Here is a 24,829-nt window from a genome sequence, read left to right as displayed (position 1 = left end):
TCTCATATGTGCTTCTTCAACAGTGTATTTCAGCCCACTATGATGGGCTGAAATACATCAGAGCTGAGTGTGCGTTGTATGCGGTCCTACATTATTCTTCTTTCTCTTTTGTCAGTTCAGTAATTGAGGAGTTGCAGACCTTTTTTGGAAAAGCCTCTAATCCTTTAGGAACCAGGATGTGGTTCTCTCTCTCACCAAGTCACACTGTAGCATGTAGTTACTTCATTTCCAACCCGTCAGCAACTTCTCATTAGAACTGACACCTGCCCTCCATGGTTGATAGCACAGAATACATACCAAAATAATGATGCAATAGATGATCTAATGAATGTGATTAAAATAAGCATATTAGAAATCTCAGATTTCATCCACAATGTATGACTATGTCCTAAATAGTCTGGATGTTTAGGGTGCAACCTTAACCGCTCATCCACCACTCACTTATAATCCATCAACCTTTGTTGAAACAAGCTATTTTTATTTTATTTTAAAAAAAAACGCTTTAATCAAGCATTTATGCTTCAATACCACTATCTTGCCACAGTGGCAGTAATGTGACACGTAAAAACCACATGCACAATGCAACCCGTTGTTGTGTCTACGCGTTTTGCCAACACGCTAATGACAAGTGATGGTATGGTGGGTTGAAACCCAAATGTAGTTTAAGATGATTTCAACAATCAGTCTGTTGTCGCCCAATTGATGGATCAGACCGTTAGATTGAATAAACAACCGTATTCATCCTGACTTAAATGTGTTATTTAGAGGTGTTATTTATATTAGGGTCATGTGACGTGCTTTAAACAACCTATAGTTATTTTATTTACAAGTGGATTGGTTCACATTGTGTTTCTGTTTTCTTATATGTTCAGGATGAAGCTCTACAAATAGAACTGAGACAGAGGATAAACATGGGCAGTGGTCAAGGAAGGTTGGGCCTAATACAGCTATCAGATGTCCATCAATATTATTTATTATTATTGATGGACTGTATGGTCACTGAAAATGTTGTTGTTGTCCCTGTTGTGTATTGTACTGTCTCACAGTAACAGTTTTTGTTGTGTTGCTGTAATTTTTAAGATATTCAAGAATATTGTATAGCCTACATTCGGTGATCAATCAGACCCCCAACAAGTTCCAATTAACCCAAACTTTTACCATTTGTTTAAGCTTTGTGGCATTCAAACTTTGAACGGCCCACATTATGTTATGAGGGACTAATTTATGTTGGGGTCATGGACAGGATTATCTGCAGTGTTAGCAAATCCTGACATCGATCACCCATATGACGGTGGGTAAATGGGCAACCATGTTTGTCGTAGGTCTACACCCGCCAGTGTAAAACACACGTGGCTAACTATCCCCTAATATCCAAAAGTTTTTTCGCCATCTTTATCTAATGTCAAATTAATTAATCAATTTGAGTTGATTTATTCATATGATGCTCAAAACAAAACGAACGTCACAGGTTTTCAGATTGAAATGTGAGCCAATCCAAATACATTGCGTCTCTGACCTAAATCTATGAGCTTTAGGTTTAGAATGGGCGTGGAATAGTTCACATAATTAACTAGAAGACCAGTCTCCTTCTGGGTTTACTCCCCGGGCATATATATTTCAGCCACCACGGCTACATTTTCACTGGTTGGTTCCTATCTACGAGAAGAGGATGAAGTTTCTAGTGGCTGTCACAGTTTTTGTGGGATCGGTGTTTATTTTGCTGTTTCCCAGCAGTTCAAACGCTGAAGAGAATGTTGAAGTAACGGCAAAGGTAAATAATTACCCATGGCATTATTGACTCCAGACGCTTCTGCAGCGCGTTAAGCCTGGTTTATATGGAAGCCCAGATAGCAAAAATCATCTGGCCCAGATCCGGGCCAGAGCCTCCATAAAGTCTGGGCCAGATCCGTAAAACGGACTCGGGCCGGTGTCCAACGGCACAATGGGCCAATACCGGCGCGGATCCGTTTTACGGATGTGGTTCACATCCGGACCGACACTGGGCCAGTTCCAAAACGGCAACGATTATTTAGGTTATATTCCCCATATATGTTAGTTCACGCTCAATATAGTTCTCAGTAAGAAAAAAAAAAACGAAGATTTTCAAATAAAATACTTTTATTAATTTTCAAGCCATTAGTTTAAATATATGTACATTCTCAAATTTTAACATAACAAAAAACACAAATGTATAAAAATACAAATAATAAAAAATACAAATCTTTTATTAAATCAAATCAAATGCATAAGAGGAAGAAAACCATGTCCTAGTTTAATGATTCACTTTAACAATACTAAATGCACACATAAAACAGGAATGAACAATGAGTTAGACAGAAGACACAAACTAAGAGGTCTCCTTGGCCATCGCCCTGTCTTTGCGGCCGCCTCCCCTGTCAGATGCCAGGTTGAACCATCTTATGGCGCAAGAGTCAATCTCACTGTCCGGTGCACTCTGATGATTCTTCCTTACAGCTTCTGTTGAGGGAGTTTGTCCATAACTTAATAAAACTGTCACTAACAGATATTCTGAATGTTCCACTTATTCCAGCTAATTCTTCATTGCAGTGGTTCTCAAACCTTTCCTAAGGGACCACCTGTCCTGCATGTTTTAGATGTTTCCCTGCTCTAACAAACCTGATTCAAATGAATAGGTCGTTATCTAGCTCTGTAGAAGCCTGTTTACGAACATGCATTTGAATCAGGTGTGTTGGAGCAGGGAAACATCTAAAACATGCAGGACAGGTGGTCCCTGAGGACAGGTTTGAGAACCACTGCTCCATTGTTTTGACAGCTACTTCACTGTATTTTACAATACTTACTGATTAACAGAGTTAAAAAAGGTTTCTTCTTGATCAAAAGACAAAATATTTGCTACAATTATGCACAGTTTTGTTGGCTCATGAAATCAGGTCTAAAAATGTTGTTTTGTGAACTCTATGAAGTTTGCAATTCTGCATCAAATGCTGGGTTTATCTGAACAGAACCCTGCACTCAACACCAGCTAAACAATGTTAAAACCCAGTAGACTAAACAGCAGTGATGGATGTCGCCTTAAAGGTGATGATGTAAAAAGACAATGAAGTTGTTGGCTTTATACCATGTTTTGCTTAGCATGAGAATTCCTTGAGTCTTTCAGCCACTCCTCCAACTCCTCCACTTCAGACATGGTGGCCAGTGGGAAACTCATATTGTCCGGCATCTCAGCCACTGGAGTTTCTGTACCCACTCTTGCAGCAAGACTGTTGACAGCAGCAGCAAGTTGCATTTGTTGCTGCTTGATGTGTTCCAGCAGGGTCAGGATGTGCAGCTGAGCCGCTACAGAAAGAGTTACAATACATGTTCTAAGAAAATCTGAGCCCATAGGATAGTTAAAGAACCTTTCAATTTTTGAGAAAACTTTGAATACTACATAAATTCCTTTCACAGATTGAGTGATGTTATGTAAAACACAGATATCTCTGCCTATAGCAAAAACATTATCGCCTGTGGAAACTTTCACTGTCCATTCTTTAGTATGTAGCTCTCTGTACTGTGCTTCAGCTTGAAGGCCATCAGGAACAGGTCCAACATAATGTTGCCTTCTTAGACCCTCACGACAACCAATGCTGCAGATCTTTTGAACCTCTGATAACCTTCGTACTACCTGATCCTGGACTACCTCTTCAGTTTATGAAGGTAATTTTCAAATGGAAAAGCAGAGATAGTGTCCAAACAACCATGCACATCTGCATCTGCAGACAGGTGGACCAAGGAATGGACATTATACACTAAGGCATCTCTGCCGTACAGCTCCCCAAAATGACTAACAAATGTGGAGAGCAGTGTGTTTGCATATGTACTATACATATGGACTAGCTGTGGACTGACAAGGATGGAAATACCTGTAGATAACAACATAAAGTTGTTATATAAATTACTGTCTAAATATGGTTCCAGAACAACAGGGCCTGTATACAAGAGAAATTGTCTGAACTCTGTAGCTTTCCAACGATCTAATTCTCGAAGGGATCATGGTTTCCTTGCAAACTCTGCTGGTATATACCTACGCATCTGAGTTAGACTTTCTGAAATCCTGTCAACAAGACTAGAGGACAAACGAAACATCAGAGGGCCCCTCAGCCAAATGTTTAGCAATCGTCGCATTACACCTAAACATGCAAGGTGCATGTAATCAAGGGGAAACCGAGTTACCATACCAACATCTAAATTAGAAAATCCATGAGGTCCTTCATGGTGATGATCCTCATCAGCTCTCTGTGAAAATGATGAGTCAGTCCGTAACATGTAATTATTTAAAGGGTAAGTCATTCATCTGTTAATGTAAACACCTGGCTGGGAACATTTATCACATCCGTGATATCCATTGTGAGCCTTTGTGTTTTTTACAAATGCCCTAGCAGGTGTATCACACACAACAGAAACCATTTCAAGGAACACTTTTTTCCCACTGAAATCAAAACCTCTCTGTAGCTGTTGTAACTCACATGTGAAGTCTTGCAAAAATTCTTCAGCTGGATAAGGTTTTTTACTGCCACAAAAAATGCCTATGACAACAGGTTCCTTCATTGGAACACTTAACAGAAGTCCTAAAATAGGCCAAAACTGAATATTTGTGCTTTTAAACAGTGGTAACCCATCAATATTAATCTGCAGCTTGAATTTAAAGCCATCAGCAACATTGCGTATATGTTGAGATAAGGTGTTACGAAGCGCTGCCAAGATACCTGTATAATGATACAACCCACCACATTTTTCTTGTATTTTGTAATTAATTTCTGTTTTGAGGACAGTCCTAGCATCTTTTGGCAGTTCTGGGTGGTACACCCTCAACAGGGTAAGGAGGGCTGTGAGCGCGACCAAAGAAATACTGAACTGTACAGCCCAATTGGCTAAGCTGTCCAAAAGGCTCACATGCTCTTCATCAGTGTCATCATCAGACTCTGAAACCATTTCTTCTCCCCCCCATTCTATGTCTGTGTGATGGTCATCTGAATTGTCATCCTCCACTTGAGGAGTAACGCTAGAGTCACAATCATGGTTGCCATCGCTGTCATTGGTGTTGTCACATGGGTCTGCCCTGTTTTCTACCGCCTGTTCTGTTAAATGAGAGTCGTCTGCAATGTCATGGAGTCGTTTTTCTAATGCAAAGCGTGCCCTCCGCCTGACTCCGGAGTCTGTTAATGGAGGTTGCCTCCTTTTCATCTTCTCTCTAAAATAGATTCTGACAGAAATACATGTTTTAGGGTCCATCTGGGGTTTAACCCCAGCCCTCTACTGATCTTTATTTATTTATTTTCCACTGTATATGTGTGTGTATCAGACATTTATCTGAATAACAACAAAGTTAATACAAAAAAAACTAAACAAGTTAACACTTTTTACTCCTTATACCCATAAATATTGTAACACATTGTATGTTTGTGTGTTTGACTCACCTTCCTGTTGTGCTGAAGACGTGATGTGTGACTCCTTTCTGTTACAGTATTCCAGATAAACCTCAAACTGAAAGAACATTTTTTACATGATTAAGATTATTATTGTTTTAACAAATGAATACGATCAGATATTATTTCTCAGATCAGAATCAACTAATTAAATGCCGTTTCAAATTATATGGTGAAATAATAAAATACAATGGAAAGTGCATGATTTTTGATTGGCCGATTGACTCTGAAAACTAGCTATTCACAAGCAACAACTTGCTTCTGAATGGTCATTTCAAGTAATTGACAGTTGCCGTTGCCAATGCTCATCCATATCCTGTCTGGCTAAAGATCCTACTGTAGGACTGTAGAGCTACAAATGAGCAACGGACAGCGACGTTGAAGAGAACTGTTCAACATCGAGGTAAGCGTGATAATATAATAATATAAATAACATGTGCAACAAGTCATATTTAATTAAAATGATGGAACACAGTGTATTTGTTACGTTTGTGTCGTAGCTCGCTAACTATGGCATATCTGGCTAATGTTCCGTTAGTAGGACCGAGCTACAGTAGACAAAGCTAGAGCTAACAGTACATTAGTAGCTCGAGCTAGCACTATAGCTACTGGTTTATTTTATAGCAGTTCTTCCAGTCGTGGTTTTACAATAGCTTTTAAAATTGTAGAATGGACAAACCAATTGGTAATTACTATGTATATATACATATAACAAGTTGGTAGCTACAGGTCTATCCATAAAGAGGCATGCCCGGCCAGTAGAAATAGCGTTAGCTTAGCTCTAACAATTTAACAGAGCACACCACTGGATCGTATTCGATGTAGCTATATTGCTAGCGCCATCTAGCTACAGCAGCTAGTATACGCACTGTATAATGAGATGTACACTTACATTAAGTCATTTTTAGTTACAATAATATTATAAACTTCTATCTACTTACTCAACGTTACTTTTCAAAAGCTGGTACTGTATCGTTAGACCACCTAGTTTGCTGGTGTCCTCTAACTGCCACAAATAACGGCTTGTGTCCGAATGTTTAGCCACAAATTCACGAGACAGCCATCTCGTGCGATCAGCTTGCCCCTTGTTGATTATAACTGGACAAAAACATTTACAGTACTTGTTTGTACCGGTTTAACGTTGTTTTTATATACAGTTTGGGATGTAAAGTAATATACGAGGTCTATCGGTATACTGCAAAAGTAAATGCTTAACTGATAGTTGCCATGCACTTCTAAAAGTCTAACAGCAAATGTCAAATTATGTCAAAAATACCTTTAAGTCATGAGTTAGCTTGGCTATTTAACCAACTAAAGACCTCCTTAATTACCAGAGGAGGCCTGTTGGATTACTCCTCCTCTTCTAATGTTATGTTCTGATTGCCAGTGGGTTGTTGTTTATGGTGACTCTTATTTAGCATGTAATGGGCAAATATTTAACATGGTTCTGTAGCAAGATGAGTTTAATTTTCTTGGCTGTTTCTGTAAGAGCATCTGCTAAATGACTAAATGTACTTACTACTTTTATTTTCCAGTGAGCAGAGCGTTGAAGATTCTTCCTGGTGATCTGCTGCCCATCATCAACAGTGTTGGGGACTTCTGTGTGCTTCTTCTCACTTCCTGCTATAACAACCATTCTCCATTCCACAAATATAGCTGTTGTTTCTACTCATTTGTCAATTGTGTACAGCAATCAAGTGCCAAGAGGGTGTGGGTTTTCATTCAAACAACCACTATACCAGCTGATTTTACAATTGAATTGCTGCTCTTTATGAAACGGGAGCCACAAAGTGAAATCAGATGGTGTAGTCGTGCTTGGTTACGTAAATGTTTTTCAAAGTTATGTAAATGTTTTTTTAGCACGGTAGGCAATTTGGTGACAACCTGGCTGGTGTGTCACTGACTATCCAATGTTATCAATCCATATAGCCTCCCTATTATAATTGCACATCCTCATTACAATTTCCAGAGGGCTTCTCTCATAAGCTCCGCTAAGGATATCCCTCCTGGAATATGCACATTCATGTTTGTTAGTTCAGACTGTCAATAAATCTGCCATCTTACAAGTTTAATGCAGTTGACTGGCTTGATATTGCACAGGTTTTGCATCCCTTATGTAAGAGCCATTTTCATTGGTTTATATTTCACATCAATTTGCACACACCGCAACACTCATGGGAATGTAAAAATGTTTGTTGATGGAGCTTGATGGACACATGTACTTGCATGTTCAATGGAAGAACATTGTGATCAATAAGGGCCATCAAAACACGGACAACAAGGAGTCTGTAATTTCAACTGCCAGCTACGGAGCGGCGTAAGGTAGAAGAAAGCGCGTCAGGTAGTTATAGGCATAGACAGTTTTAAGTCTGTATAGCAGCCCCTAAGTGGCCTTAAGTTGTAGTCTTGGCCATTATACATAAACTGACTTTTTAATCACACATTGTGGTGCTAATTGTGTGTTATTGTTTGTTTAACCACCTACATGTGGCTGCACCGAGTTTGCCAACCGTGGTTTCTGATGTTGTATTATGGGGTAGAATGGTGTATAATTGGCCTTGTGTATATCAGGGTGAAGGCAATGAATGCAGGTAGGCCTATGAGTGTGACCATTGACATTGTCTTACAATACAAAGTGTAGCACACAATGAGGGTTAAGGAAAATGTTCCGATGACACAGGTTATTACTGGATAAGAGTCGGCTAAATGACAATGTTATTAACGTAGACTATTAAATATGCAAGCTGTCTTTTAAACACTCGATGTCCAATACTTTTCATGTCTGGGAATGTGTGAAAGGTGTTTGAAACTCGATTAAGACGTCGTCAATGACGAAAATAGACTGAGCAAATTTGAGTGTAAAATTAATGATAGAGAAATGTCCGAATCCGTTCCAAAAACGGGCCAGTTCCGTAAAATGATACTTAGAATGTAGCATTTGTATCAGATCTGGAACGGATCCGCAAAACGGATGCGACTGTTACGCGGATCTGCCGGAACTCAGCCAGATCCGGCGCGGAATCAGCTGCTATCTGGGAGGCCAAATGTGCAATAACATGTTATTTGACGTTCGCGTACAGATGACACATTTATCCTCCCTTAGGCCGTGTTCACACTTGACTTCTTTTTTCAGAAAAAAGCGGAGGCAGTTAGAACCAAAACTGTACTGTAGCCTACTGTAGCTAGTGGTACGTGCCAGTGGAGCGAGTAGTACAGTGGCTAGTGGTACGTGCCAGTGCCTCTACTGGCACCTAGTGGTACGTGCCAGTGGAGCTAGTGGTACGTGACAGCATAGACAGTAGCTAGTGGTACATGCCAGTCTCCGTTGGTACATGACAGTAGCTAGTGGTAGGCTACGTGACAGCGCCTCCACTGGTAGGGGAGAGCGGGGCGAAAGTACAATTTTTCAGAAAAACTTAATTTTAAAAGAGAATGTTTTAGACATAAATATATTTTTGCTTGGGTCTATAACTTATAAGTGTGGTCTATCAATACCAGATGGTATTTTGTACAAATGTCGAACAACTTCAGTATAATTTCATTTTGAACACAAGTTGCACATTGTTACTTTCGACCCCATCAGTTGGGACGAAAGTAACACAGGGGTGGGTCAAAAGTAACACAATACAAGCTAGATTTTTTGTGTTACTCTGGTTTTTATTACATATACCTGACTATGACCTTGTTAATATGTAACTGAAAACACATTTTGTCCATTAGTTTTGCAAAAAACTATGAATTTTACATTTCAGTTACATCAAATATTTATTATCATTTTTTACTGAATCAGACCTCTGTCTGTCTTTCTGACCCTCACTCTTGGCATATTCTGTTTATATAATATGACATAAACATGTTTTAATAAATGCTTTCCACAAACAGAAATTCACCACATACTATTGCATTAGCGGCGGGACAAAAGTAACAAGTGTTAGCTTTGTTACTTTCGTTCCGTGCAACTTTCGCCCCCGCTCTCCCCTACATGACAGTTACTGTTCTGTTGATAGTGGAACGCAAGTGTCTTGTGGCAGTTGCATTGGGTGTCTTGTAGCTTTTGTTTACTGTCATGTAGCCTACTCTTACAAAAAAGAAGTATACTTCAAGTTTATTTTGTAAGTATACTTAGTATAAAAGTATACTGTTATCATATTACTTAAAGTATACTAGCAGTGTACTTATTTATATACTTTTTTGTACTAAGTAAGCTGAATTGATACTGAAAAAGCGCTGCCTTCAGCGCCTTTTGAGCGGCTTTTGCCTTTTCAGAAAATCGCTGGGTGACGTCAAGCGCCTTTCTGACGAGAATTCTGTAACCTGAAGGGGAATCATACATACTAGCGATACATTATAATCCGTTATTTTCCGTTGGTTTTACTTATTGAAAGCTAGCTAATGTGGCGAATAAAATGCAATTACTTGCTTTAGCTTTGGCGTTTGAGGAGCCATAGCCTGGTAACTAAGGTAGAAGAATACTAGGGAAGGTACACTTGTACCTACTCTCCTCGTCCTGATTGGTCAGCTGTCAGACAAGCGCTTAACGTCACCCAGCGCTTTTCTGAAAAGTTTCTGAAAAGCTTTTCTGAACATTTAAACAATTATGAACCCAACACAAAACTATTATCTCGTAATACTGTACTACTAGTTCCAGCAGTGGGAAGAGTGTGATCAAACCTGTGTTGATCGAAAATCCAGGACTATGTGTCACACACTAGGACTACTTATGTGTGGCATAATTGCATAGCATGCCAATTGAACTATATATTTCCTGAACACAATGTGTTGCAACTTTAGCTTAAATGTAAAGTAATTGTGGTCAATGCTACAACAGATAATTCAGATAATTGGTATACCGGAAAATAATGAACTCGGTAGCCACCTAGCTACTATGGTCACCTTGACTAGCATTGCAGAAAGCTCATAATTTATTTTTATTTTTTCTGATACTGCCTGCTCGACACTTGGCTACCATATATTGAACATTTCTTTGTCGTATGATGGAGTTAGAGCAATAAATACGAGTGATGTTCGGGTCATCTGAACTGATGCAAAAAATTATAAAGCTGACTTGATTTTTTAATATATATTTTAAGAAGATGGGTTTGCTTCCTATTTAACATTTCCGCCAAGATGAGAAGCATAGTGACTGTCGCCCTTTTTAAATTTAAATTTAATTTGGTATTTGAATGTTATCTGCCCAGACAACAGTAATAAACTTCTACTCCGCAGGTTTATTTTGACATCCAAATTGGAAATGAAAATGTTGGACGAATTGTTATCGGTTTGTTTGGGAACATTGTTCCCAAAACGACTCAGAACTTCATTGCCTTGTCGACCGGAGAGGTAGGTGTTTAATCTGACTGGTTCAGTTAACTGAAATATTACCGTGGGTGTAATAATGGTTATGCACCAGTTTTGTAAAAGGAATAGATTTTTATATTTTCTTTACCATCTGATTGACCATTCAGTATAATGTATCACCAATGCAGCATCTCTTCTAGTGTAATGATTTTGCCACAAAAACAAACGAAAAACCTGGTATAGTATATGTCCTTCTAACAAACAATCTGATTGACATAGTACTGACATTATGCCTGTTATCTAAACAGAGAGGATTTGGCTACAAGGGCAGCAAGTTCCACAGAGTCATTAAGAACTTCATGCTTCAGGGAGGAGATTTCACCCGTGGAGATGGCACTGGAGGTAATCACAGCACCGATACAGTATCTTTAAATCGGCATGACAGGGGTGGCCATATGTTCATATGTCAATGAATAACACGTTTTTTTGTGACAAAGTACCAAAACACTATGTATCAATTGTATGAAACGTTTACATTTGCTTTCTTTTATATTGTAGGCAGGAGTATCTACGGAGGGCGGTTCCCTGATGAGAACTTCAGGCTGAGGCATTATGGCCCTGGCTGGCTTAGTATGGCTAATTCTGGTCCAGATACCCAAGGCTCTCAGTTCTTCATCACCACCGTTCCGACACCGTGGCTGGATGGGAAACACGTGGTCTTTGGCAAGGTTCTGGAGGGCATGGTGAGTGTTTTACTTCTGAATTATCTACACACCTACTACAGAGGAATGCTTCTAACATCCTTCAATTAACAAGTGGATTTCTTTAAAATTAGATGTTCATTATCCATTTTATTTTTTAAACAACTATTCAAACAGAATGTAAAGATGATATAAAGTGTCCTTTAGTTGAATTATTGTCAATGCTAAATTGTTAACTAAGTATTTCTATAGGAAAATGATGGCTAAAGCATTTTGGGCAGTCATGCAAAAGCTTAGATGAAATCTGAAACTGCCCAGACAGACTGACTGTGCCTAATTCAAAAGCCAAATTCCAAAGAGCAGGATTACTGAGTTGACTACATTTGAGAATCACAAGTGTTGGTCTTTAAAGTCGTTTACTGCAACAACAAAAAAATCCAGTGTGGATCCTAACATGCCTCATCCACAGGACGTGGTCAAGAAGATCGAGAACACAAGTAAAGACAGCCGGGATAAGCCTCTTCAAGACGTCACCATCCGCAACTCAGGCACTATAGCAGTGGGAAGGCCATTTGTCATCGCCAAACAGTAGTAGTCCCAGTGAGGGTACTGGGAAAACAGGACTAAGGGGGGTTGGAAACAAATTGGACCTTGTTTATCTCTGTCTTTTTCTTTGTGAGCCCTCTGGTCCAGAAGGACAGCCTCCTGTTTGAAGGTGGCCCTCTGGCGTCATGGCAGTGCCAGAGCATACCACCAGATGGGGCACTGGGACCATTTGCATTAAAGCATTCCATAATGTCGCTCAGCTTTTGTGTGGTTATTTTGTAAGGGATCTTTATTAAAGGGTTCAGATTTGTGCTAGTGAGGTATGGATAGTAAAAAAAATATGCAACCCCTGCAGTTTTAAGTTCTCATTGAGGGGGGAAAAGTGTTCCATAGTTCTAGTTCTCAAAACAGTTCAGTACAACCCATTTAACCATTCATCCCAATGAGTATTTCATCAGAGAATGACCATGGCTCTGCATGTGCAAAGCACCTACATATTTTCATTTCTGGAAATTAGTTTGCAATAATAGGCTGTCCTTCTGTACAGTGCTTAAAGACGAGGAGCTTGGAAGGTAACTACAGGCAGCAAGGGTTTAATCTGGAGGGCTGGCTTTGGTGTTGGCTGTGAAGCTAACCGGACGTCTTTGTGGTACAAGTTGTGTTGGACCCCATCAGCATCTGCACCAATATCTGGGAGGTCTGTTAAAAGGGAAGAAATGCATGTTTTGGATTTAATTGGGTAAGCATTACAGGCTGCCATACCTCAGACAGAGACTTTCAGATAGGGATCCTTGTAGAATCCTAACTTGTGATGTTGAAGGAGAAATGTGTTGACATTTCATTCTGGTTCATTTTTTCCTCTATGGGTATGCACACCTAAATCTATGTTCTGGGAGAGATTAAGTGGGAGGATAGGAGTAGGGTGATTATTGAATGTATTTATTGTGTGTTTTAAGTGATTGTTTGGACAGGGGCTGAATAGCAGCGGTTGCATAGTTGGGAATAGTAGGTGGGAATGTTATTCAATTATTGGTGTATGGTAACACCTGTTAGTGGGATCATCCATTGGTGTCTAGCAGTTGAAAGGGGTATAAAATGTTCCAGTCTCAATCTCTCCAGGGCTGATCAGGTCTCACATTAACACATTAAAGTAAACATTTTGACTTCAAACAGATGTTCACCCACCGTCACAGAACTTTATTTCTTCACTGCAACCTGTGATACACGGGTGGAGGGGGTCTCAAGAGGAAACATGTGGGTTTGGAGCGCCCGGTGGCTCCCCCGGTACTGTACCTCCAAACGGCGGTACAGCACGTACAGTTGAAGCCCTAACGCAGCGGGTCAAGTTCAATTCTGGCTCCGGCCATTCCTGTGTGTCTTCCCCTATCATACATTTCCTGTCTACCTCTTACTACCTGTCTGGCCGTCGTACAGTAGACTACTAAAAGGCCTCGTCTTCAGTCTCGAGTTTAAATGGCTGCTATATGTTTCGATAACCACCAGATGTCCCTGTGAGCTCGACTTTCCACATGCTTGAACTTCAGCACTTTGCCAGGCACAATCCGAAAGAAAGCACCAAGGCATAGTTCACCCATCCCTAGTAATACTTCCAACAACCTGTATAATAAACATACATAAAACGGTAAGTTGTTCATCATTTGGACATCAAAAGCCCTTCTGTCAAGGTGTTACATGAATGGTCAGATAATCCAATGACCTCATAAAGGTGTCTTCAGTCATCAGTGCCACTAGTTGTTATTTAGGTTTGTGGAGAACACTTACCCAGACTGCTAGCTTTCTCCCTTATGGTCCTCAGCTTGCGTTTGACTCCAGCTGACATTCCAGATACAGCATTTGCAGACATGACACCCACTAAACAGTGGACTCTGTCTCTTAACTCAGGACTGCTGTTGTAGTCTGGTTTTTCTTGTGTCAAGGGACAAGTGGGGTTGAACTGTATCATGTAAAAAGTAAAGAGATATGGAGGGTTAGAAATTGCATCTGCCATGGGCAGGATGCGAACATGGAGGCGCCAAGTGGAGCATTGGCTCCTCTTAAGACTTGCACTCCCCTGAAAATATTATTCGTAAAATGTTGAAAAAATCTCTTTCTGTATCTTGATAATGCATCAAATTATCCTATCGTTGATGTGAGATTCATGCATGTGGGTGATTCGTGAATTCACTTTAACTAGTGCAGTGCCCGTGATACAGCTGCGAGGCCGGATCTACCATATGGGCAATCTGGGCACGTGCCCAGGGGCCCTTGGGCATAGAGGGGCCTTCCGAGATCGGAGAAAGGTGTTTTTTGGGGGGGCTACGTAGAAACAGTCTACACAAGGCTTGCTTGGCCCTGGATCTTGATAATTATCCAATTAGAATAAAATAAAAGTTGTTTACAAAAATGAAGTATCATGATTGTGTGTTGTATGTGTCAGTTTGATGACTGGACAGGCAATGATTGGGAACAGGCCGCAATGCACTGTAGATAATGATAAAGATGGGTGGGCATCGAGCCGTTGCTTTTGTTCCCTTTGGAGGGGGCAGGGGGTGAATAGTGGTGAATACTGGGTACTCCATAAAACAACTTAATACAATTGGCATGTGTTGCTGTTATAGTTACATGTTGCAGAGTAGCCTACCTGATAACCTTCTCGGATATGTCCTCTAAGAATGCTGATGATGTCAGCAGGGTGCGCCCCCCTTGATTCATCAGGCTCCAAACCCATGACGTCATTGAATGCAAAAGGTAAGCGTCCTTTTCCATCTCTAATGTAATGTGTTTGATACTACAAGAATAAAAGACACTTCCCTCAAAACATTTAATTTAACATAAATTACTAAACAATAGATAATGTGTAAGGATGTATGTGTTTCCCGGGAATACTTGCGATCTTGGTGAAGCTTGTGCCTGTGTCAGCATCTGCCAGCGCAGCAGTCACCATACGACCAGAAATAGCACTTTTGATTGAGTTAACAAAGCTGGACTTTCCTGTGCCAATTGGTCCAATTAGCAGGATCCTGAGCTGGCCCATATCAGGATCATTCAAACTGAATTGCTTCAGTTCCTTAATCATGGTATCTCTCTTCCTGTCCAGAGAATTGCCAAAAAAAAAAATATATATATTTTTTTTTTTTTACTTCAGTAATACTTCAGTATTTTTAATTTACTTCAGTAATTTAAAGGGCTTTCTGAGCAATGTTACAATACTTTTTCAAGAGTTGCTACACACGCCACTATTTTCTATTTCACCAGTTTTTTTTCATCAGTCAGGACAGTAGGCTGCTTACGTCCAGTCAACCTCCCTCCAAGCTTTGTCATAAACTGTAGACATAAAAAGAAACTTGTTTATTTTACAATTAACTATGGATTTTGTGAAATTAATTCGGATCAGGGCATTTTAAGAAGCTTAAAATGGGGTGGACATGACCGACCTGGATCCTTTCATGGGTAGCCTACAACAAATTGGGAATTTAAAAAGTAACAAACCTGGTGATGGTGGTGCTGCTGGTCTTGATGATTCACCTCCCATGTTGACTAATTTGCAGGGGAGGTTAATACAACAACTTCAATGTACAACTTGTCTTCAACTAACTAACTTATTTAAAAGACGTTCATATCAAAAGCAACATATCCAAAGTCATTATTTATTAATGATAAAAAAAATTAACACTGCACTTTCTCATATGCATATTAAACACGTTTGTATTTATCTAACAAACTCACTCTTTGGTATTGCATTATATAAAACTGTCTACCCAATAAACCAGAATATTCTAAATGCTAGAACATATGATGTAACAGTAGTGGCAGTCTGTCTTATGTGCAATTCAGTTTACAGTATCTAGAAAAAGATAAGAGACTCCAATAAATGCAGAAGCAGAAAATTCTTACCCTCTTTATTGACATAAGAAGACTAAAGCCAGGGTGTGACTGGATGCGATATATAGGCTATGTAGGTGAAAAGTTACTTTCTGTTTCCAGTTGATTATACAACGGTTCAGTACTTTGTGTTGTCCACTGAGGGATTGGCGTTTGGCTCTATCCATGCAGGCAGATGCTGACGGTCATTTCCTTGAAATGAGCCTGTTTTCCAGAATACATTTCTCTTTCACTTTCTGTTACAAAACAAGGGCAGTGCTGAGTTTGTGCAGTTATAACGGGACTGTGTTCCAACTTAGCCATCAAGGTTCTTTAATATTAGGTGTTTCAAAAGACACATTTTACATTTGTTCAAATAAAAAAGTAAATTATATAGAACAGATATTCTGTTGTTCAATTGTTCTATACTGGAGTTACTCTGGGTTGACTGGCTCTGAGCTGTCAAACGGTTTCAGAACAGGTGGTAAAAATGTGTTCAGTAATCTCAGAATAGCTCTGATGTGTTATCCAGAGAGCAATCTATCTTTGAAAACATAGAGCCTGCCCTTGCTTTCAGATGTGTCCAAAGCCATGCCTCCTCTATCCCACATAAACACACACCCACACACAGACTGCACATCGGGAACTCCCTGTTTTGGGAGAGACCATAGACTATGGGAGAGACTATAATTAAATAGAAGAAACAGTTGGTGGCCTTATGATCCATGCACCAAAAGTGAAGTGTTTGCATAACTTACATTTTATTTTATGTTACACCGTTGTTGCCGTTAGTGTTGAGATCATTCATAAAAGTACACAAACTACACGAGCCATATACTTCATTACATTACCAAACCAAATCAAACCAATTACCTGTCCAAATTAGCATGGAAAAGCAACGCTAATGTTAATTCTGCGTTCAGTTTTGACATATCATCATTAACTGATAAAGGCAAGTAGCCTATAAAAAGAGATCATTTGAATGTGTTACATTTGTTATATGTTATTATACGTATTTTCAGATAAGTAGCTAGAGTAGCCTATGTTGTGGAACTTGCTAGATAGTATGTGTAACGTGAAAATAAATAAAGTTATCTGATAGTGTGTTAGGCATATTTATTTATCAAGAAGCTCACAGAGTCGTCAGGTTCAAAGAAGGTTCAATGGTTTATTTCTTGCAAGGAAACAAGGCTGCGTTGATACAGAGTTGCCTAAAGCTTTACAGTAATAGGCAGTTCTTATATACTTATTTCAAAACATGTTACAGGATGGAGACAAGACTTTCCAACCTCCCACATATGGAGGTGAGAGTCTGTGATCCTTGGATGACACTGCTACACCAGCTCTTCATACATGCATTTGCAAAACATCAAAGGCTTAACTCTTTTAGAAGGCATAAAGTTTAAGACAAACACAAACGTTCCGTAGGTGTCTCTCTTCCGCTTATCCATATTAGACACAGTGCTTCTCTCCTTAAGCACAAACATATCACACACAGCAATATTCTTTTCAGACTGTATAACAATGTTGCTCAAACATTTCCAACATGGGTGAGCATCTCACTCTGAACATCGCAATCGGTCTCTCCCTGTATTTGCTGCCTACTTTTAACTGTCTTGGTCCAAAAAAAACAACTGTATTAAAAAAGTGAAAGTATCTTATTCAGATATAAAACAGTCTTTGTACTGTGAGGATTGCATTAATGCATTTGAACACGATCTGACAGGATTTCCATTTTTGTGAAAGCCACACAGCATGAAATAGTGTTACGACTAAAGCAAATTGTCATCTGTTTAATGACTGTGTACCTCATGACCTTCTAGAATAAAGCCTTTGATGGAGAATGGATTATGTAATTTGTGCCTTTGACTATTGAATTCGAAATGCAAGCATTCATTTATATTTTGAATGGGTGTAATGCATGAATGTAAAGTGTTTCAAGCAACAATGAAAACAAAAACAGTATTTTACACAGACAGTACAATCTAAATGTGTTTTATAATTGTATTTTTTAATATTTATGATAGAGTACCCCAAATTTGTTAAAAGTATTTGGCTTTCCAAAACAGTTATCTGTGAGATGTACTTAAATTCAGTTGTTGTGCACTTGCAGATGTCAAGAGTCCTCTGTTAGGGCATCTGTGGTAACACGTATACCCCCCATAAACCACTATCATTAGCATAACCTTACTCAGCACTTATCAAAACAAAATGTAGTCTGTTTTAGACATGTTTCAGAGTTCTTGTAAGACAAGGGAACTCTTGTCCTGGCTATTATCATTCGATCATCCATTTTCTTCTTAATTTCAAGGTACAAAAGAGTAAAGGTTCAGTGAACACATGTGGGGATCTGATGGCTGAGCGGTTAGGGAGTCGGACTACTAATCTGAAGGTTGTTAATTCGATTCCCGGCTGTGCCAAATGACGATGTGTCCTTGGGCAAGGCACTTCACCCTACTTGCCTCGGGGGGAATGTCCCTGTACTTACTGTAAGTCGCTCTGGATAGAAGCGTCTGTTAAATGACTAAATGTGAAAGAGGTTACCAGAAACAAGTGTTTGTACAGGAAAGAAAAATACATTTTAAAATCTGATCTGGATTTTCGTATTGGATGACAAAGAAATGGGTCAACAACTCAGTCACTCTATCCCACATACAAACTATGCATTGTGTGTGTATTTATACAGTGTGTGTGTGTGTTTGTGTGTGTGGATCCATGGGTGTTTGTAGTTTGTCATCACCTGACAACTGTGGGTCTCTGGATAAGAGCGTCTGCTAAAATGACTAAATGTAAATGTATTAGTTGGAAACTTAGGTACTGCCTACCAAAGCTTATACACGGGTGGAGGGGGTCTCAAGAGGAAACATGTGGGTTTGGAGCGCCCGGTGGCTCCCCCGGTACTGTACCTCCAAACGGCGGTACAGCACGTACAGTTGAAGCCCTAACGCAGCGGGTCAAGTTCAATTCTGGCTCCGGCCATTTCTGTGTGTCTTCCCCTCTCATACATTTCCTGTCTACCTCTTACTACCTGTCTGGCCGTCGTACAGTAGACTACTAAAAGGCCTCGTCTTCAGACTCGAGTTTAAATGGCTGCTATATGTTTCGATAACCACCAGATGTCCCTGTGAGCTCGACTTTCCACATGCTTGAACTTCAGCACTTTGCCAGGCACAATCAGAAAGAAAGCACCATGGCATAGTTCACCCATCCCTAGTAATACTTCCAACAACCTGTATAATAAACATACATAAAACGGTAAGTTGTTCATCATTTGGACATCAAAAGCCCTTCTGTCAAGATGTTACATGAATGGTCAGATAATCCAATGACCTCATAAAGGTGCATGGATAGTGTCTTATCACTAGTTCTTATCACTTCAGAATTGAAAGTGAAAGAAACTTTGCTTTGTCATTTAAGACATGAACTGGGACAGTTTAAATATAGTAATCAGTAGTACTGTTGGTTACGAGATGCACTGTCAGTGTACTATAAAATAGCCATTACTCTGGACTGGATTTCAAATGAAATGCATTACATGTTGAGAACTGAGGAGGCAATATCATATCCTGGGTTCCAAATCTGTGTAAAGTTTTGCAGGATTTTATTATTACTACTTCCAGCTTGGCAATGACAAGGTTGGCTCCCTGTTGCACCAGCTCCTGCTGAACCTGTCAGGTCCATGCTGAACGTATTCTACCAGTCAATTGTGGCAGGTGTTATCTTCTATACGGTTGTCTGCTGGGGTAGCAGCATCAGAGCAGCAGATTGCAACAGACTGAACAACTTTATAAGGAGAGCAGGCCCTGTTTAAGAGGCCAGCCCTGACTGTCAAAGAGGTGGCAGAGAGGAGAATGTTGGCCAAAAGATTGACCATTATAAACAACACCTCATACCCAGTAGACTAAACATTTTAGCAGAACATAAAAGCACTTTCAGTTACAGTTACACTTAGTTCTGATCTGACTTTTAATCAAGCACACATTCTAAAGAAGATATACAGGTACCATGATCTTTGAATACAGTTGTAGGCAATATTGTGAATACTGTGCATACCTGTGTTTATATTAATAATATATTAAAAACACCCCCAAAACAAACATCGACTTCACACCAAACACGGCACAACAACCAAAACACAAAGGACGAGCCCTTTGTCTTAACAAGGAGTGTTTTGCAGGGCGACGACAGGGAACATGACAGAATACAATATAGTGGTTTTACGCCACAGGGAAAAACAAACTGTGCCAAAGACCATCTTAAACACGTGGGGCGGCACCTGTTCCTTTCCTGAGGTGAATAACAAAGGTTTTCTGTGAATTTTGAATGGGTGACGGGAGAAGAAAAGGTAGACAAGACCACAGCACAGAACCATACAGACACAGACAGGCATAAGTACATACAGAAACAGGTGTAACAGTAAGGTATAAGGTATACTTGCTCCAAGCCACTACATCACATAATACACTTATCACCAATGTCACAATGCACACAAGTACATATATTATACATACAAAGTCATGTAACATAATTTACTTTCTGCGATTAAGTTTTGTTTGTCCTGATGGTCACAACGCTCCAGAGCAAATTCATTCACTACAGTTTCCGTAGTGCCTTACTATTTTTGTTGGAGTGTCCATATGTAATCATTGGCTGCGTGCACGATCTGAGTAACAGCCTCCAACACCAGTACATCTGCTTCATTGTCTGTCTTTGTCTCTTCATGGTAGTTCTTCACTGGCAAGATGCAGCTCATGGGGATCCCCAGCTCATTGCTGTAGGTCTCCATCTGAGAGCAATTAGAACCATACGGGTTTTATAATGCCCAAAGGCAAAGACCACAGCAGAGTAACTATAGAGCTTACCTGCTTTTTAATTGCTTTGCTTTTGTAGATATTTCTCAGATCCCTGTTCACTTCCTGACAAGCATTGTCCACTTTTGTCATGACATGAAACTGAGGAATTCCTAGAATTTCATGGGATGAAATGTACTTGATAGGTCACATGACAAGCCACTGTCTTCAGTCATCAGTGCCACTAGTTGTTATTTAGGTTTGTGGAGAACACTTACCCAGACTGCTAGCTTTCTCCCTTATGGTCCTCAGCTTGCGTTTGACTCCAGCTGACATTCCAAATACAGCATTTGCAGACACTAAACAGTGGACTCTGTCTCTTAACTCAGGACTGCTGTTGTAGTCTGGTTTTTCTTGTGTCAAGGGACAAGTGGGGTTGAACTGTATCATGTAAAAAGTAAAGAGATATGGAGGGTTAGAAATTGCATCTGCCATGGGCAGGATGCGAACATGGAGGCGCCAAGTGGAGCATTGGCTCCTCTTAAGACTTGCACTCCCCTGAAAATATTATTCGTAAAGTGTTGAAAAAATCTCTTTCTGTATCTTGATAATGCATCAAATTATCCTATCATTGATGTGAGATTCATGCATGTGGGTGATTCGTGAATTCACTTTAACTAGTGCAGTGCCCGTGATACAGCTGCGAGGCCGGATCTACCATATGGGCAATCTGGGCACGTGCCCAGGGGCCCTTGGGCATAGAGGGGCCTTCCGAGATCGGAGAAAGGTGTTTTTTGGGGGGGCTACGTAGAAACAGTCTACACAAGGCTTGCTTGGCCCTGGATCTTGATAATTATCCAATTAGAATAAAATAAAAGTTGTTTACAAAAATGAAGTATCATGATTGTGTGTTGTATGTGTCAGTTTGATGACTGGACAGGCAATGATTGGGAACAGGCCGCAATGCACTGTAGATAATGATAAAGATGGGTGGGCATCGAGCCGTTTATTTTGTTCCATTTGGAGGGGGCAGGGGGTGAATAGTGGTGAATACTGGGTACTCCATAAAACAACTTAATACAATTGGCATGTGTTGCTGTTATAGTTACATGTTGCAGAGTAGCCTACCTGATAACCTTCTCGGATATGTCCTCTAAGAATGCTGATGATGTCAGCAGGGTGCGCCCCCCTTGATTCATCAGGCTCCAAACCCATGACGTCATTGAATGCAAAAGGTAAGCGTCCTTTTCCATCTCTAATGTAATGTGTTTGATACTACAAGAATAAAAGACTTCCCTCAAAACATTTCATTTAAAAGAAATTACTAAACAGTAGATAATGTGTAAGGATGTATGTGTTTCCCGGGAATACTTGCGATCTTGGTGAAGCCTGTGCCTGTGTCAGCATCTGCCAGCGCAGCAGTCACCATACGACCAGAAATAGCACTTTTGATTGAGTTAACAAAGCTGGACTTTCCTGTGCCAATTGGTCCAATTAGCAGGATCCTGAGCTGGCCCATATCAGGATCATTCAAACTGAATTGCTTCAGTTCCTTAATCATGGCATCTTTCTTCCTGTCCAGAGAATTGCCAAAAATATATTTTTATTAATTTACTTCAGTAATTTACAGGGCTTTCTGAGCAATGTTACAATACTTTTTCAAGAGTTGCTACACACGCCACTATTTTCTATTTCACCAGTTGTTTTTCATCAGTCAGGACAGTAGGCTGCTTACGTCCAGTCAACCTCTCTCCAAGCTTTGTCATAAACTGTAGACATAAAAAGAAACTTGTTTATTTTACAATTAACTATGGATTTTGTGAAATTAATTCGGATCAGGGCATTTTAAGAAGCTTAAAATGGGGTGGACAGAACCGACCTGGAGCCCTCCATGGGTAGCCTACAACAACTTGGGAAATTAAAAAGTAACAAACCTGGTGATGGTGGTGCTGCTGGTCTTGATGATTCACCTCCCATGTTGACTATTTTGCAGGGGAGGTTAATACAACAACTTCAATGTACAACATGTCTTCAATTAACTTATTTAAAAGACGTTCATATCAAAAGCAACATATCCAAAGTCATAATTTATGAATGATAAAAACATTTAACACTGCACTTTCTCATATGCATATTAAACAAGTTTGTATTTATCTAACAATGTCACACTTTGGTATTGCATTATATAAAACGGTCTACCCAATAAACCAGAATATTCTAAATGCTATAACATATGATGTAACAGTAGTGGCAGTCTGTCTTATGTGCAATTCAGTTTACAGTATCTAGAAAAAGATAAGAGAAAATTCTTACCCTCTTTTTTGACATACGAAGACTAAAGCCAGGGTGTGACTGGATGCAATATATGTAGGTGAAAAGTTACTTTCTGTTTCCAGTTGATTATACAACGATTCAGTACTTTGTGTTGTCCACTGAGGGATTGGCGTTTGGCTCTATCCATGCAGGCAGATGCTGACGGTCATTTCCTTGAAATGAGCCTGTTTTCCAGAATACATTTCTCTTTCACTTTCTGTTACAAAACAAGGGCAGTGCTGAGTTTGTGCAGTTATAACGGGACTGTGTTCCAACTTAGCCATCAAGGTTCTTTAATATTAGGTGTTTCAAAAGACACATTTTACATTTGTTCAAATAAAAAAGTAAATTATATAGAACAGATATTCTGTTGTTCAATTGTTCTATACTGGAGTTACTCTGGGTTGACTGGCTCTGAGCTGTCAAACGGTTTCAGAACAGGTGGTAAAAATGTGTTCAGTAATCTCAGAATAGCTCTGATGTGTTATCCAGAGAGCAATCTATCTTTGAAAACATAGAGCCTGCCCTTGCTTTCAGATGTGTCCAAAGCCATGCCTCCTCTATCCCACATAAACACACACCCACACACAGACTGCACATCGGGAACTCCCTGTTTTGGGAGAGACCATAGACTATGGGAGAGACTATAATTAAATAGAAGAAACAGTTGGTGGCCTTATGATCCATGCACCAAAAGTGAAGTGTTTGCATAACTTACATTTTATTTTATGTTACACCGTTGTTGCCGTTAGTGTTGAGATCATTCATAAAAGTACACAAACTACACGAGCCATATACTTCATTACATTACCAAACCAAATCAAACCAATTACCTGTCCAAATTAGCATGGAAAAGCAACGCTAATGTTAATTCTGCGTTCAGTTTTGACATATCATCATTAACTGATAAAGGCAAGTAGCCTATAAAAAGAGATCATTTGAATGTGTTACATTTGTTATATGTTATTATACGTATTTTCAGATAAGTAGCTAGAGTAGCCTATGTTGTGGAACTTGCTAGATAGTATGTGTAACGTGAAAATAAATAAAGTTATCTGATAGTGTGTTAGGCATATTTATTTATCAAGAAGCTCACAGAGTCGTCAGGTTCAAAGAAGGTTCAATGGTTTATTTCTTGCAAGGAAACAAGGCTGCGTTGATACAGAGTTGCCTAAAGCTTTACAGTAATAGGCAGTTCTTATATACTTATTTCAAAACATGTTACAGGATGGAGACAAGACTTTCCAACCTCCCACATATGGAGGTGAGAGTCTGTGATCCTTGGATGACACTGCTACACCAGCTCTTCATACATGCATTTGCAAAACATCAAAGGCTTAACTCTTTTAGAAGGCATAAAGTTTAAGACAAACACAAACGTTCCGTAGGTGTCTCTCTTCCGCTTATCCATATTAGACACAGTGCTTCTCTCCTTAAGCACAAACATATCACACACAGCAATATTCTTTTCAGACTGTATAACAATGTTGCTCAAACATTTCCAACATGGGTGAGCATCTCACTCTGAACATCGCAATCGGTCTCTCCCTGTATTTGCTGCCTACTTTTAACTGTCTTGGTCCAAAAAAAACAACTGTATTAAAAAAGTGAAAGTATCTTATTCAGATATAAAACAGTCTTTGTACTGTGAGGATTGCATTAATGCATTTGAACACGATCTGACAGGATTTCCATTTTTGTGAAAGCCACACAGCATGAAATAGTGTTACGACTAAAGCAAATTGTCATCTGTTTAATGACTGTGTACCTCATGACCTTCTAGAATAAAGCCTTTGATGGAGAATGGATTATGTAATTTGTGCCTTTGACTATTGAATTCGAAATGCAAGCATTCATTTATATTTTGAATGGG

At 39.6% G+C, this 24,829-nt stretch overlaps 3 protein-coding genes and 1 long non-coding RNA gene across 8 annotated transcripts; 2 read left to right on the top strand and 2 right to left on the bottom strand.

Annotated features, from left to right (window-relative positions):
• The first annotated feature begins 1,620 nt into the window (after window positions 1-1,620).
• LOC124472108 (peptidyl-prolyl cis-trans isomerase B-like) lies at window positions 1,621-12,246 on the top strand. Its single transcript, XM_047026719.1, has 5 exons — window positions 1,621-1,771; window positions 10,674-10,787; window positions 11,054-11,147; window positions 11,304-11,488; window positions 11,916-12,246. Exons 1-5 carry the CDS (start codon window positions 1,670-1,672, stop codon window positions 12,036-12,038), a joined length of 618 nt encoding a protein of 205 aa, XP_046882675.1. The 5' UTR covers window positions 1,621-1,669; the 3' UTR covers window positions 12,039-12,246.
• Window positions 5,496-7,071, top strand: LOC124472170. Its single transcript, XR_006956617.1, has 2 exons — window positions 5,496-5,850; window positions 6,983-7,071. It is a non-coding gene; the product is annotated as an uncharacterized LOC124472170 (long non-coding RNA).
• A 268-nt stretch (window positions 12,247-12,514) lies between the features above and the next one.
• Window positions 12,515-16,069, bottom strand: LOC124472109 (interferon-induced protein 44-like). Of its 2 annotated transcripts, XM_047026733.1 has the most exons (8): window positions 15,887-16,069; window positions 15,482-15,529; window positions 15,283-15,316; window positions 14,883-15,081; window positions 14,634-14,780; window positions 13,775-13,946; window positions 13,178-13,609; window positions 12,515-12,691 (listed from the first exon to the last, which is right to left on the bottom strand). In XM_047026733.1, the coding sequence occupies exons 2-7, from the start codon at window positions 15,522-15,524 to the stop codon at window positions 13,590-13,592; spliced, it is 615 nt and encodes a 204-aa protein (XP_046882689.1). In that variant the 5' UTR covers window positions 15,525-15,529; window positions 15,887-16,069; the 3' UTR covers window positions 12,515-12,691; window positions 13,178-13,589. The 2 variants fall into 2 exon arrangements, with proteins under 2 accessions (XP_046882689.1, XP_046882698.1); XM_047026742.1 differs by lacking the exon at window positions 15,283-15,316 and having other exon boundaries at window positions 12,519-12,691; window positions 15,887-16,068.
• A 3,490-nt stretch (window positions 16,070-19,559) lies between these two features.
• LOC124472081 (interferon-induced protein 44-like) lies at window positions 19,560-23,144 on the bottom strand. 4 transcript variants are annotated; one of them, XM_047026704.1, is made up of 8 exons: window positions 22,957-23,144; window positions 22,578-22,625; window positions 22,379-22,412; window positions 22,019-22,217; window positions 21,772-21,918; window positions 20,922-21,084; window positions 20,720-20,816; window positions 19,560-20,639 (listed from the first exon to the last, which is right to left on the bottom strand). In XM_047026704.1, exons 2-8 carry the CDS (start codon window positions 22,618-22,620, stop codon window positions 20,603-20,605), a joined length of 720 nt encoding a protein of 239 aa, XP_046882660.1. In that variant the 5' UTR covers window positions 22,621-22,625; window positions 22,957-23,144; the 3' UTR covers window positions 19,560-20,602. The 4 variants fall into 4 exon arrangements, with proteins under 4 accessions (XP_046882660.1, XP_046882643.1, XP_046882642.1 ...); XM_047026687.1 differs by having other exon boundaries at window positions 19,571-20,639; window positions 20,716-20,816; window positions 22,341-22,412; window positions 22,957-22,973; XM_047026686.1 differs by having other exon boundaries at window positions 19,572-20,639; window positions 20,716-20,816; window positions 22,957-23,143.
• Between the last annotated feature and the right edge of the window lie 1,685 nt (window positions 23,145-24,829).

The sequence above is a fragment of the Hypomesus transpacificus genome, chromosome 2 (assembly GCF_021917145.1).
Source record: "Hypomesus transpacificus isolate Combined female chromosome 2, fHypTra1, whole genome shotgun sequence".
Lineage (NCBI taxonomy): Eukaryota > Metazoa > Chordata > Actinopteri > Osmeriformes > Osmeridae > Hypomesus > Hypomesus transpacificus.
Note: the sequence above shows the minus strand (reverse complement) of the source record. Positions and strands in the feature narration are given on the sequence as shown.